Source organism: Panthera tigris, chromosome F3 (genome assembly GCF_018350195.1).
Source record: "Panthera tigris isolate Pti1 chromosome F3, P.tigris_Pti1_mat1.1, whole genome shotgun sequence".
Classification (NCBI taxonomy): Eukaryota; Metazoa; Chordata; class Mammalia; order Carnivora; family Felidae; genus Panthera; species Panthera tigris.
Window position 1 is genome coordinate 38,926,168 of NC_056678.1, and position 15,066 is coordinate 38,941,233.

The 15,066-nt window shown below is 39.6% G+C and overlaps 2 protein-coding genes across 6 annotated transcripts in view; both read right to left on the reverse strand.

Annotated features, from left to right (window-relative positions):
• Positions 1-288: 288 nt before the first annotated feature.
• Positions 289-11,780, reverse strand: LOC122235709 (leucine-rich repeat-containing protein 37A3-like; the record flags this gene model as incomplete). Its single annotated transcript, XM_042975456.1, has 4 exons — positions 11,673-11,780; positions 11,035-11,109; positions 3,097-3,215; positions 289-1,067 (listed from the first exon to the last, which is right to left on the reverse strand). Coding segments are annotated over exons 2-4 (969 nt in total), but the record flags the coding sequence as incomplete, so codon positions are not given.
• Positions 11,781-11,868: 88 nt separating this feature from the next.
• Positions 11,869-15,066, reverse strand: part of LOC122235708 (titin-like) — a 30,342-nt gene continuing 27,144 nt past the window's right edge. For 3 of the 5 annotated variants that reach the window (XM_042975448.1, XM_042975447.1, XM_042975438.1), the window contains one exon: positions 11,869-11,983. In XM_042975448.1, the coding sequence (XP_042831382.1) occupies positions 11,914-11,983 (70 nt within the window). In that variant the 3' untranslated portion in view covers positions 11,869-11,913. The remainder of the gene's footprint in view (positions 11,984-15,066) is intronic. The other 2 variants (XM_042975443.1, XM_042975445.1) reach the window with 2 other exon arrangements.

The window sequence follows — 15,066 nt, forward strand, 5'->3', positions numbered from 1 at the left end:
TCTTTCCTTGGGAGCGGGGGTGGCAGAAGGCCTGTCCAAAAAGTATTGCTTCATGAGAGAAGAGACCGCTGCCTTGTGCTCATCTATGAACGAAGGCTCTGTATTGAAGGAGCTTCCCACTGATTTGCTGGGCCTGTGCGCCACGGGAAGCTCCCCTGGGGATGGTCTCCTGAGCCTTCTTTCCTTGGGAGCGGGGGTGGCAGAAGGCCTGTCCAAAAAGTATTGCTTCATGAGAGAAGAGACTGCTGCCTTGTGCTCATCTATGAACGAAGGCTCTGTATTGAAGGAGCTTCCCACTGATTTGCTGGGCCTGTGCACCACGTGAAGCTCCCCTGGGGATGGTGTCCTGAGCCTTCTTTCCTTGGCCATGTTCTCCACAGATGGCTGGGCGCTCTGTTTCCTCTGGATGTTCTGACGTCTCAGTTCTTTTAAGTGCCTTTTCCGTATGCCCTTTGGGCCCTTGATGACCTTTTTCACTCTCAGGAACTTTTTCCCCACACTCTCAACCTCGTCTAGGCTCTTCTCCTGCGGTTGGGCAGTTTCCAATTTCTTTGGAAAGATTTGACGTTTAAACTTGGGACCTAAAAGGCTGGAATGTATAAGCATGGCCATTTTTTCTTTCTTTTTCACGTCATCAATTTTTTCCTGAATTTCTGCATCTAACAAATTTTCCAGAAAGTAGAGTTTTCTCAGTTTATTCTTGTAAGTTGAATTGTTGGATCCAGGTTTAAGAGAAGGGTCCCCTGTGTCGTTCATCGAGTGACCCACGGGCTTGTCTCCCTCTTGCACATTTGAAAACAGAAGTTTAATGAACGGTAACAGCGTCGATTCTACGTCTTCTAGATTGCCCTCCGAGAAATAAGGCAATATGTAATTCAGTGCACTAATGACATCACTTTCGTCATTGAAGTCTAGCTGCTCGTTCATAAAGGCTGACAAACTGACACGATCTATGTCTGAGGACGCCTTCTCTGGCTCAATAGTCAGCTCCGTGCTGGCGCTCTTCTTTCGAGCTGTCAATACCTTCATGAATGATCCTTCTGCCTTCCTTAGGTATACTTCCTGATCTGTCGAAGAAGAAGAAGAGATGAGTTTTGATAATGAAAGACTGACAGCACAGCTCTTTGTCAATGCACAGTCATACGTCCCAGTCAAGCAAATTAAGAATCAGCAAATACTCGAGCGCCATTTAGAGAGGAGACGAACTCAAACTTGGACCCACGATTGGCAACAACAAAAGGACAAAAAGATGTGTTTTGAAAAAGTAGCTATTTCCTCAGAACATTCCACAGTGTGAATAAGTATATTTAGAGTTATTCCATTGGTCCCTAAGGGCCGATTGCCCAGGCCTCAAGAAAAGCCAAGGCCGGAAGATACTCGGCTAAACTGTGTGCAGCTCTAGTGCGACTCCTGGCATTCACATACCCCACCCTGTCCTGCTTCGGGGGCAGAGGGAGCGCGAGTCTTCCTCCTTCTACGTCTTCAGTGGGCTTGAGTTCTTGCTACCATCACATATGCCCGGGACAACACCCGTCACCAGCAGGTCCTCATCTGGACACGCCCTCTCCGCCCACCCACCAATTCTTTTGCTTGGTCCCTGCTCCCATATATCGCACCTCCCGTAACATAAGCTCTAGACAGAAAAAACTAAACACAAGACCCGCTACGTCCACCCTGTTTCTTTGCTTAAATTTGGGCAGAGATGTGGGGTATAGGTTAAGAGATTTTCCAGGTATGAGAGAGATGCCACTGTGGGGCGTTCAAAAAAAATCAACGGAATGATACTTGAGGTTTTAAAATGCAGAAGGGATAAAGAAACTTTGGTCAAATGCCTACTTTGCTTTCATTTCCTTTCATTTCCAGATTTCTAGCTTTACTGAGAGAACCATCCAGAGCTTCCAACTACATGAAGGTCAAGCGTACAGCTTGTGTACACTGAACAGCACTGTGCAGCTGGGTTTTTCCAGAAGAATTAAAAGTATTTTTAGTGGTGCTGGTGAGAGTCGGAGGAGGAGGTGATAAAGGTCACGAGAGAGGAGGAGCAGCGGGCTGGCGGAGCGCCCAAAACGGGAGAGGAGACTCGAGTGCTAGGCTAAGGCACCTCTGATCTCATTTTTCCTCGCCTGTCAAAGGAGATAAAAAAAAAAAAATGCCTATTCTGCCCACCTCTAAGGGAGAAGGGAGTAAGATAATTGGTAAAACATTGTTTTGGAAAATAAGCAACACCACTTATAGAAGTAGCAAAGTGTAATTTATGCTGTGCCCTAGACCATTGACAGGGACCCATATTCAAGCTATCCAGGTGCAAAAGCACATTTTGGAAGTCACCAAGTTAGTGCCAATAAAACCTAAGAACAGAAAAATACCTAAAAGCACCCGTGTTTTGGATAGAAAAGCTTAAGATTCAGAACAAGAGTTGGACAGCCCAAGGATAGAAGAGCCCTCTCATCCGTTAGAACGGTTGGGTAGCAGCTTCTGGTTAGGGCACAGAAACACAGAGGCTCCAAATAAAACTTTTTCAGAAATCAGCATCACTTGTACTCTTACACACTTATAAAAACAACAAAATAAACAAAAAGGTATCTCCACCTGTCCTATAAGACAAAGGGCACCTGAGACCTAACGCACGTAAAATCAGCTTATAAGCTGTGATGCACTATGTGAACAGGTTTTCATTTGGGGGTAGTTGACTTAATAATGTAACTGAGAATCTGACTTTTAACAAAGGAATAGTTCTTAGAAATTTAGGGATCTGAACTCTGAATGAGTAAAAATAATGCAATGACATCATTAGTTTAAAAATTTACCATTGTTAGGGTGCCTGGGTGGCCCAGTCAGTTAAGCATCCCTTTGGCTCAGGTCATGCTATCACAGTTCAGCCCCGCATGGGGCTTGCTGCTGTCAGTGTAGAGCCTGCTTCGGATTCTCTGTCCCCCTCACTCACTCTCTGCCCCCTCCCAGCTCACGCACGTGAATGCTCTCTCTCTCAAAAATGAATAAACATTAAAAAAAATTATCATTGTTGATTAAAAATAAAAGTTAAACCACAAATAAAATAAAAATTTACAAATTTATCATCAGGCAATTAGGACTTACCACAACGTGTGCCATTTGTCAGACATGCACTGTCACAATGTAGCTTGACGGTCTTACAGACAACCTCAATAGTATTTTTAAATTGGCAGAGACAGCAGGCCATACGGCTAGGTAAAATCCTATAAATGGAAACACAGACAATTAAATTAGTGGTAAAGGAGTTACTCGAGTAGGTAGAAGAGGCGGGCCAAAGTCATCACAGGGCTGTGCAAAAAGGAATTCTTGAGGCACATGGCCTGGATGGTTGGGTAGGGACCAGTTGGCCAACTGCTGCTCTTGAATATTATAAATACACAGATAGAAGGACAGACGTGCCCAACGGAAAGGTAAGGATGACATGGGGTATGGTACCCTTAGAATGAGATAGAGATTAGAACTGGGTGACACTGATCAGTAGTTTAATACACAGGTAACTCCTTCCAAGCCAAAAGTCTCACTTCGGGTTGAGAGCACACAGAAAGAGGGTAGACTTCTAAGAGTTTGAATAAATCTGAAATATGGCCCATACTGAGGATAAAAAGCAATCAACTTTGGCTCAGGTCATAATCTCGTGGTTCATGGGTTTGAGCCCCACATCAGGCTCTGTGCTGAGAGCTCGGAGCCTGGAACCTGCTTCAGATTTAACTTCCTCTCTCTCTACCCCTTCCCTGATCGCTCTCTGTGTCTTAAAAATAAATAAATGTTAATTTTTTTTTTTAAAAAGCAATCAATCAAAAACTAATCCATCATCTACACAAATGCTACAATTAGCAGACAAGGACATTTAAAAAAGTTACTATAACAGTATTTCATATATGGAAAAAACCCCATGCCTCTACTTAACTCAATGAATTGTGCAACAACTTCAAGTGGCCTAATATATGTATACTTAGAGTCCACGAAGGAGAGGAGATATAAAAAAAATTTGAAAACCTAATAGCCCCCACATTTCCAAATAAGTAAACCCTATAAACTCACAAATCCAGGAAGGTCAATGAAATCTGAGCACAACATGGATTAAACTACATGTTTAGTTTAATCCATTAAACACGGATAAAACTACACCACGGCACATGATAATCAAACTGGTCAAAGCCAGCGATAAAGAGCAAATCTTAAAAGCAGCCAAAGGAACAAAACCACACATGACACACAGAGCAACAAAGATATAACAATGACAACATATTTCTTGTTGGAAATAATGTAAGCCAGAACTCGGTGGGGCAACATCTTTCAGGCAGTGAAAAGGAGAGGGGGACCAAATAGCCATCAAGCTAGAATTCTATACCCAAATCTTTCAAAAATAAAAGCAAGATAGACTATCTGAGACATACAAGAGCTGGAAGAATTCATCATTAGCAGGCTTACACTGTAGAAATGCCAAAGGAAGTATTTTTTTAAATGTTTATTTGAGAGACAGAGAGAGAGGGCACGTGCAGTATGCGTGTGCAAGGGGGAAAGAGCACTGAGGAGACAGAGAATCCCAAGCAAAGCCCAACGCGGGACTTGAGCTCACAAACTGTGAGATTATGACCTGAGCCAAAATCAAGAGTTGGATGCTTAACTGACTGAGCCACCCAGGTGCCCCTAAAGAAAGTATTTTTAAGCAGAAGGAAAACGATAGCAGACGGAAATGTGGATCCACACAAAGGAATGAAGAACATTAGAACTGGTAACTATATAGGTTACGATTTCACTTCACTATATGTATGTATATCATTTCACTATATGATTTCACTTATATGTAGAATCTCAGAAAAAAACAAACAAACAAGGGGTGCCTGGATGGGCTAAGTCGATGAAGCATCCTACTCTTGATTTCGGCTCAGGATCTCAGGGTCGTGAGATCGAGCCCTGTGTCAGGCTCCACGCTCAGCATGGATTAGATTAAGATTCTCTTAAGATATTCTCTCTCTCTCTCTCTCTCTCTCTCTCTCTCTCTCTCTGCCCCTCTCCCCAACTTGTACACTCTGTCTCTAAAATTAAAAAAAAAAAACAAACACCAAAAACCATAAGATACCTAGGAATAAACCTAATCAAAGAGGTAAAAGATCTGTATGCTGAAAACAATAGAACGCTTATGAAAATAAATTGAAGAAGACAGAAAGAAATGGAAAAACATCCCATGCTCAAGGATTGGAAGAACAAATATTGTTAAAATGTCTATACTACTCAAAGCAAACTACACATTCAATTCAATCCCTATCAAACACCAGTATTTTTCACAGAGCGAGAACAAACAATTCTAAAAGTTGTATGGAACAAGAAAAGACCCCGAATTATAATGTTGGGAAAAAACAAACAAACAAAGCTGGAGGCATCATGATTCTGGACTTCAAACTGTATTACAAAGCTGGAATCATCAAGACAGTGTGGTACTGCACAAAAACAGACACATAGATCAATAGAATAGCATAGAGAACCGAGAAATGGAGCCACAAATATATGGTCAACTAATCTTCGATAAAGCAGAATATCCAGTGGAAAAAAGATAGTCTTCGCAATAAATGGTGTTGGGAAAACTGGACCGTAACATGCAGAAGAATGAAACTAAACCACTTTTTTACACCATACACAAAAATAAATTCAAAATGGATGAAAGACCTAAATGTGAGACGGGAAACCATCAAAATCCTAGAGGAGAACACAGGCAGAAACCTCTTTGATCTCAGCTAAAGCAACTTCTTACTAGAGACACGTCTCCAGAGGCAAGGGAAACAAAAGTACAAATGAACTACTGAGGAGTGCCTGGGTGGCTTAGCGGGTTGAATGCCTGACTCTTGGTGTTGGCTCAGGTCGTGATCTCAGGGTCGTGGATTGAACCCCGCATCAGGATTCTCTCTCCACTTGAGATTCTCTCTCTCCCTCTCTCTCTGCTCCCCCCCATGTATACATGTATGTGTGTGTCCATGTTCTTAATTAATTAATTAATTAATTAATAGGGGCACCTGGGTGGCTCAGTTGGTTAAGTATCTGACTTGGCTCAGATCATGATCTTACAGTTCGTGAGTCTGAGCCCCGTGTCAGGCTCTGTGCTGACAGCTTGGAGCCTGGAGCCTGTTTCAGATGCTGTGTCTCCCTCTCTCTCTCTGCCCCTCCCCTGCTTGCACTCTGTCTCTCTCTCTCAAAAATAAACGTAAACAAACAAACAAACAAACATTTTTTTAAATGAATTATTGGGACCTCATCAAGATAAAAACCTTCTGGGGCACCTGGGTGTCTCAGTCGGTTAAGCTTCTGACTTCAGCTCAGGTCATAATCTCACGGTTTGTGAGTTCGAGTTCCGCATCGACTCTCTGTTGACAGTGCGGAGCCTGCTCAGATCCTCTGTGTCCCTCACTCTCTGCCCCTACCCCACTCTTGTGCTCTCTCTCTCAAAAACAAACATCCATGAAAAAAAGATAAAAAGCTGAACAGCAAAGGAAACAATCAACAAAATTAAAAGGCAACTGATGAAATGGGAGAACATATTTGCAAATGACATAATCTGATAAAGGGCTAGTATCCAAAATATATAAAGGACTCAACACCCAAAAAATCAAATACATAATCCAGTTAAGAAAAGGGCAGAAGACATGAATAGACAGTTTTTCAAAGAAGACATCCGGAAGGCTAACAGACACATGAAAAGATGCTCAATATCACTCATCATCAAGGAAATACAAATCAAAATCACAATGAGATACCACCTCACATGTGTCAGAATGGCTAAAATTAATAACTCAGGAAACAACAGATGTGGAGAAAGGGGAACCCTTCTGCACTGCTGGTGGGAATGCAAACTGCTGTAGCCACTCTGGAAAACAGTATGGAGGTTTTTAAAAAGTTAAGAATAGAACTACCCTACAACCCAGCAATTGTACTACTAGGCATTTAACCAAAGGATACAAAAATGCTGATTTGAAGGGGCATGTGCACCCAATGTTTATAGCAGCACTATCAACAATAGCCAAAGTATGGAAAGAGCCCAAATGTCCATTGATGGATGAATGGATGAAAGATGCGGTATATATATACAATGGAGTATTACTTGGCAATCAAAAAGAATGAAATCTTGCCGTTTGCAACTACATGGATGGAACTGGAGGGTATTACGCTAAGTGAAATTAGTCAGTGAAAGACAAAAATCCTATCACTTCACTCATATGAGGACTTTAAGAGACAAAACAGATGAACATAGGGAAGGGAAACAAAAATAATGTAAGAACAGGGAGGGGGACAAAACAGAAGAGCCTCGTAAATATGGAAAACAAACTGAGGGTTACTGGAGGGGTTGTGGGAGGGGGGATGGGCTAAATGGGTAAGGGGCACTAAGGACTCTACTCCTGAAATCATTGTTGCACTATATGCTAACTAATTTGGATGCAAATTTTAAAAAATAAAAAATAAAACAAGGTAAAAAATAAACAAAAAATAAACAAAAAACCAAATGAATGAATAAACAACAACAAAAAAGAGAAAACACTTGTAAATACGGAGAACAAACTGGGGATATGGACAAAATGAGTGAAAAGGGTTAAGAGGTACCAACTTGCAGTTATAAAATAAATAAGTCACCAGATGAAAAGTACAGCATAGGGAATATAGTCAATAATACTGTAATATACTTATTGTGGTGAGCATTTCATAATGTATATAATTGATCACTGTGTTGTGAGCATTTCATAATGTATATAAAAGATCACTGTGTTGTACACCTGAAACTAATTTAATATTACATGATCTATATATACTTCAATAAAAGAGATAATTGAGGGGCACCCAGGTGGCTCAGTCAGTTAAGCATCTGACTTCAGCTCAGGTCATGATCTCATAGTCTGTGATTTCAGGCCCCACATCAGGCTCTGTGTCTACAGCTCAGAGCCTGGAGCCTGCTTCAGATTCTGTGTCTCCCTCTCTCTCTGCCCCTCCCCCACTTGCACTCTGTCTCTCAAAAATACAAAAATAAAAAAAGATAACTGACTATTTAAACAAAAAAAATAATATGGTGTGCTAAAAGTAAAATGTATGAAAACAATAGCACAAAGGTCAGGAGGGGAACAATGGAAGTACACTATTTACTGTAAGGTTCTTATACTGTTCATGAAATCATATAATATCATTTGAAGATAGACTGTGATAAGTTAAACATGAACACTACAAACCATTAAACAGCTACTAAAATAACAAAACCTGAGTTGTAACTATTTATCCCCCCACCAAAAAATAATAAAACGTACTAAATCAACCCAAGAGCAGGAAGAAGAAGAAAAAGAAAAAGAAAAGAAACAAAGAACAGATGGGATACATAGAAAAGAGTAGACAGTAGCTTTAAATGTAAGCATATAAATAATTACATTAAATATAAATGGTATAATCACCTAATTAAAAGATAGAGTTGTCATACTGGATAAAAAAGCAAAAGCCAACTATATGCTGTCTATAAGATTCATCTTCAGTACAAAGATATAAGTAGGTTAAAAATATGGAAGAAATTATGCTTTGCTAACACTAATCAAACGAAACCTTGAGTGGCTATATTTACTATAGGACAAAGTCAATTTCAAAGCAAAGATATTACCAGGGATAAATGAGGTTATTCCATTGTGATAGAAATGTCAACTATTAGAAAAGACATAACTTAAAAATTTATGTATCTGATAATAGAACTTCCAAATATATTAAGGAGAATAGGAAAGAGAGACACATAAGCACTCAATTATAGTTGGAGATTTCAATATCCCTCTCTCAATAATTGACAGAAAAAATATATAGAAAATGAGTAATGATACATCAGACTTGAAAAATACTACCAACCTACTTGACCTAGTTGACATTTATAGAATACTCCACACCAAATCAGCAGACTACATATTTTCTTTCAAGTGGACACATAATATTTATCAAAATAGGCCATATTCTCATCTATTACCAGAATTCATTGGCTATAAAACAAGCCTCAATAAATTTAAAAGGATTTCAGTCATCCAACATATTGTTCTGTGACCACAATGGAATTAAATAACAAATTAACAGATCTGTAAAATCTCCAAATATTTAGAAACTAACCAACACACTCCTAAGTAACCCTATTGGTCAAATAAGTCAAAATGGATATTAGAAACTATTTTGTACCAACTGAAACTGAAAACACAACATGTCAACATGTGGGATGTTGCTCATATAGTATTCATCTTCCCCAGTGTCCACTTTTAAGAAACTAGAAAAAGAAAAGGAAATTCATCACTGAGTAAGGAGAGAAAATGGAATGATAAAGATCAAAGCAGAAATTTTTGAAAAGGAAAACAAAAATAGAGAAGTCAGTGTAATGAAAAGGCACTTTTTAGAGAAGATAAGTAAAACTGATAAACTTCTGGCCAGATTTATCAAGAAAAGACAAGAGAAGACACAAATTATCAATATCAAAAATGAGAGGAATGACATCACTACAATTCTACAGATACTAAAAGGATAATAAGGGATTATTATAAAATACTTTATGTCAATAACTTCAAGATGAAATAGATTCCCTGAAAGACATGAACTACTCAAAAAAATAAAGTATGTAATTTAAGTAGCACTATTACAAAAATAAAATCTGTAGTTTAACACTTTCTCACAAAGAAAGCTTCAAGCCCACATGGCTTCACTGGTGAATTCTAGCAAACATTTAAGGAAAAAATAATGCCAATTCTGCACAAACAGTACTAGAGAATTGAAGAGAGGGGAATACTTCCCAACTCAATTTTAAGGCCAACATTCACCTTATGAAAAATAGATAAAGACATTAGAAGAAAGGATAGATAGAAGATCTCATATACTGCTGGCTGGAATGCAAAATGGTACATCCACTTTAGAAAACAGGTAAGCAGTTTCTTAAAAAGTTAAATATACACTCAGCATATGATGTAGCAATCCTGCCATTAGGTATTTTACCACCTGCCCCCCTCCCCCAATGAAAACATATGCTCACACGAAGACCTGCATGTAAGCGTTTTAAGCAACTTTATTCATAAAGGCCAAAAAGCTAGAAACAACTCAAATGCCCATTAACTGATGAATGCATAAACAAACTGGTATATCCTCACAACTGCAATACTACTCGGCAATAAAAAGGAAATGAACTACTGACGTGTGCAAAAACATGGATGAGTCTCTGGGGTGCCTGGGTGGCTCAGTCAGATAAGTGACCGACTTTGGCTCAGGCCATGATCTCATGTTCCGCAGGTTCATGCCCTGTATTGGGCTCTGCGCTGACAGAGCCTGGAGCCTGCTTCGGGTTCTGTGTCTCTCTCTCTCTCTCTGCCCCTCTCCTGCTTATGCTCTCTGTTTCTCAAAAATAAATAAACGTTAAAAAAGTTAAAAAAAAAACAAACATGGATGAATCTCAAAAGGATTATGCTGAAAGGAACCAATCACAGAAGACTGCATACTGTATGATTTCATTTATTTATTTTTTTTAATGTTCATTTATTTTTGAGAGAGAGAGAGAGATGGAGTGCAAATGGGGAAGGGGTAGAGAGACAGGGAGACACAGAATCCGAAGCAGGCTCCAGGCTCTGAGCTGTCAGGACAGAGTCCGATGCAGGGCTTGAACTCACAGACCGCGAGATCATGACCTGAGCTGAAGTCGGACGCTTAACTGCCTGAGCCACCCAGGTGCCCCTGGTATGATTTCATTTATAAGACACTGTGGAAAAGGCAAAACTATAGGGACAAAAATTAGGTTGGTGGTTGCCAGGGCTGGTGGTGAGAAAAGGGGATTGGCTGCAAAGGCACATAGGGGCCTTTTGGGGTGACAGAAATGTTCTACGTCTCAAATGTGGTGGTGGTTACATAACTACACGTTTGTCAAAACTCATCAAACTGTATGCTTAAAAAGAGTAAATTTTATACCTCAATAAATCTGACTTAAGAAAACAATAAAACAAATCTAAGTAAACAACTAAGTGAAAATACACATAAGAAAAATCAACTTACAGTGTTTCCAATTCAACGGTCATCATGAGGATGCTCTCAACTGTTGTAAGTGACACCTGTGTTGATCCCATGTCTCTGAAGGAGAAAGCCCAAACATGCGTGATTTGAACCCAAGGATAAAAATTCTGTACCTAAAAAGATACTTAGCAACATGTGATTACTTCAATTCTGGCTTCTTTGTCAAGTCAGCTCAAGAGTTTTCTTGCTATGGACAATAATTTCAGAAAGCTCCCAATGAAGACATTTTATGTGCATCATCAAATTAATCACCTTGGTGCTCAACAGTACAATCCTTTTTACTCTTATCCTCGTTTTCATTCTCAATTGCATCCACCTCTCTTGATTAGTCTTTTTTTCTTTTAATATACACCTTACTCCACTTTCCACTTTGAGATAAATGGTATTTCTACCTACATCTACAAGTCCCATGTCTGTTATGTGTTCTTCAATACTACTCCTTCCTCTGCAGGCTATCTTGCCCATATACGTTTTTTCTTTGCTAATAATGCTTATTTCAATAACCCAGTTAAAATTCAAATTACGACTTTTTAACCAAAACGCAAAATACTTAATCTTTTGATGACAACAAAAAAGATCAGAAATCATCTCATGAGCCATGAGATTGTTGCAATACTTACAAATATTTTAATGCTGGCAACTTAAAAAGATAGGAATCTTCAACAGTTTTTTTTTTTTTTTCAACATTTTTTATTTATTTTTGGGACAGAGAGAGAGACAGAGCATGAACGGGGGAGGGGCAGAGAGAGAGGGAGACACAGAATCGGAAACAGGCTCCAGGCTCCGAGCCATCAGCCCAGAGCCTGACGCGGGGCTCGAACTCACGGACCGCGAGATCGTGACCTGGCTGAAGTCGGACGCTCAACCGACTGCGCCACCCAGGCGCCCCACGGAATCTTCATCAGTTGACAGAGGGTTACGACTGATAATTCTGAAAAATGCAATGGAATTAAAATTATCTGCATTTCCAGTAATGACTACCATGAAAGTTTATGTTCATTTTGGGGGTATGGAACTGGAAGGTGAAAACTAATCATTTTCTGCCTTTGCCTATAAATCACCCTTAGATTCTGTAAAGCACTCTTCCTTTGGGAACTACCCAGCTCTCTGGACGATAAAGTGGAGAACAGAAAGAGGAAAAAAAATTTTTTTTTTTTTACGTGGACAGCAAAGCAAAGATATGCCAAAGAACTTTTTGGGCTGAAAATCCTAGAAGTGACTATGCTGGTAGGAAGCCCAGGCTCTGTAGGAAATACTGTTTCTAGTGTCCTGTGTAATTCTAGGTGCTTTTCCTTTATCTCTAGAAATGTAAAAAATTCCACAGTTTAAAACACCCGGTTAAAGACAAAAATAGGACCAATTCCTCAGTTTGGGGGCCAAAGACAAAGGGATTAATCTAAGAGGAAATGGTGAAAGCTATACCCCCACCATGTGTATTCTCCTATGACAGCTTTTGTTAGGTGGCATATGATCCCGTTTCCTTATCCATCTCCTGGACTGCCAGCTCCTTGAGGGCAGGGACCATACTCTATTGTCATTTTTGTCCCTGTGCCTGACAGAGTGCTTGTTATTTACTAGTTACTTAGTGAAGGCTTGTTGAATAAATAACTTTTTGTCACTGCTTGACACAAGTTTTTATTCCAAAATGCCGAGTAGATTTTCTTCTCAGTTCTTTACAGCAAAAATAAAGTGAAGGAAACAGGAAGAAAGAAAAGAAAATCTGCCTTTAGGTTGACTCTGCTCAAGAATCATCACTGTACTTTTGCAAAATTATAAGGATAATCATCACAACCAATACTATTGAGCCATAGGGCATCTGTGATCAGCATTTCACATTTAAACCTCACAATAACCTTATGTGATAGATACATCATTACCCCATTTTACAAGTGAGGAAACTGAAGTACAGAGAGGTTGTATAATTTGTCCCAGTTTGTCAAGCCAGTCAAGAAGCAGAGCTGGAATCTGAACTCAGTTCTGACTCCAAAGCCTGTATTTAACTTGTATGAAAAAAAAAGGGGGTTTAAAATAGCCGTTACCTTAAACTTAACTTTGAGAGCATTAAATATAGAAACACTTTGCTGAACTTCATCTCTCCATCTGGGAGAGCTTCTCTAAGAATTACATTTTCTATTTTTATTCCTTTCCTCTAATCATCTCCCATGATTAAGTATTTAATTAGCCTGTGATCATTGAGACTTTAGAGATTTCATTTTTTATTTTTGTATTCTATTTTTTGAGAGAGAGAGTACAAGAGTATGAGTGAAGGAGAGGCAGAGGAAGAGAGAGAGAGAGAATCCCAAGCAGGCTCCATGCCCAGTGCAGAGCCTGACATGGGGCTTGATCCCATGACCGCAAGATCATGACCTGAGCCGAAATCAAGAGTCAGGCAGTTAACTGAGCCACCCAGGTGCCCTGAGACTTTAGACATTTTAAAGCCCTGTTACAGGTGAATCAGTGAAAATGAGAAAGGAAGGACGTCTGAAAATTCATCCTTCCGTAAAAGCAACAACAACAACAAAAAACTAGCAAAAATGGTCAAAATCAACTTTCTCAGAACTTTGGAAATTTTAACCAATGGGCTTGCAGCAACCCGGAGAGCATTTATTAAAGAAAAAATTACTAATTTCTATGAGAACAGTGAGCTCTGTTGTTTTAACTTGTCCTCAACCTCTGCTCTCCATCGTGATGGTAGCCTTAAAAATTGCCCACATCCCAGGGGAACAGAATGGAGCTCAAGTTCCTTAAAGCCTCATTCCCAAGGAACAAACTGTCATTGTTTTACCTGTTTAGTGGGGTCCCTAAAAAACTTCACTTGAAAGCCTTGCCCTTGACCTCACTGAGAACTGCACAGTGCTAAAATAGCCTCTTCCCAAGGGGCATTTTTTGAAAACAATTATAGATAAATGTTTTAATCTGGCAGCTATGTGAGGCAATTGATAACAAGACAAAAAATAGCCTAAACAAAAAGCCTAAAAGGAAAAAGCTGAGAAATGAGATGTCCATAGGGACTTTGAAATGCTCCAACATCTTCCTGGGTAACTAGAAGACCACAAGACATATTCCTGGGAATGTAGAAAAAAAACCTTAGCACTAATAAATGAGTTCAGCAAGGTTACAGGACACAAGATCAATATGTAAAAATTAGCTTTATTTCTATACATCAGCAATGACTATTCCAAAAATAAAATTAGAAAAACAATTCCATGTATAACAGTACTCAAAAGAACAAAATACTTAGGAAAACATTTAACCAAAGAAGTGCAAGAATCACACTAAAAACCACAAAACGTTGTTGAAAGAAATTAAAGAAGATTGAAATAAGTGTAAAGATATGCCATGTTCACGGATCAGAAGAAAATATTGTTAAAATGGCACTATACCCCAAATTGAACTGTGGTTTCAGTATAATCCCTATCCAAACCCCAACTGACTTCTTTCCAAAAATTGGCAAGCTAATTCTAAAATCTGTATGTCAATTCAAGGGACCGAGAATAGCCAAAATGATCTTTTTAAAAAAAAAAAAAAGTTTATCTATTCATTTTGAGAGACAGCGAGCATACACACCCGTGCAGAAGAGCAAACATGAGCGAGTGTGAGTGGGGAAAAGTGTGAGCAGGGGAGGGGCAGAGGGAGAAGGAGAGGGAGCATCCCAAGCAGGCTCCATGCTGTCAGTGCAGATTGCAACACGGGGTTCCATCTCACAAACCATGAGGTCATGACCTGGGCTGAAATCAAGAGCCGGCCACTTAACCAACTGAGCTACCCGGGTGCTCCAAAACGATTTTGACACAGAACAACAAAATGGGAAGACTCACACGCCCTGGTTTCAAAACCTACTTCAAAACTACAGTAATCACGGTGTGGTACTGGCAAAAGAACAGACATGTAAGTTGATGGAACAGAACTGACAGTCCAGGAACAAATCCTCACATTTATGGCCCACTGATTTTCAACAAGGGTGCCAACACCATTCAACGTGGGAAGACTAGTCTTTTCAAATGATGCTGGGAC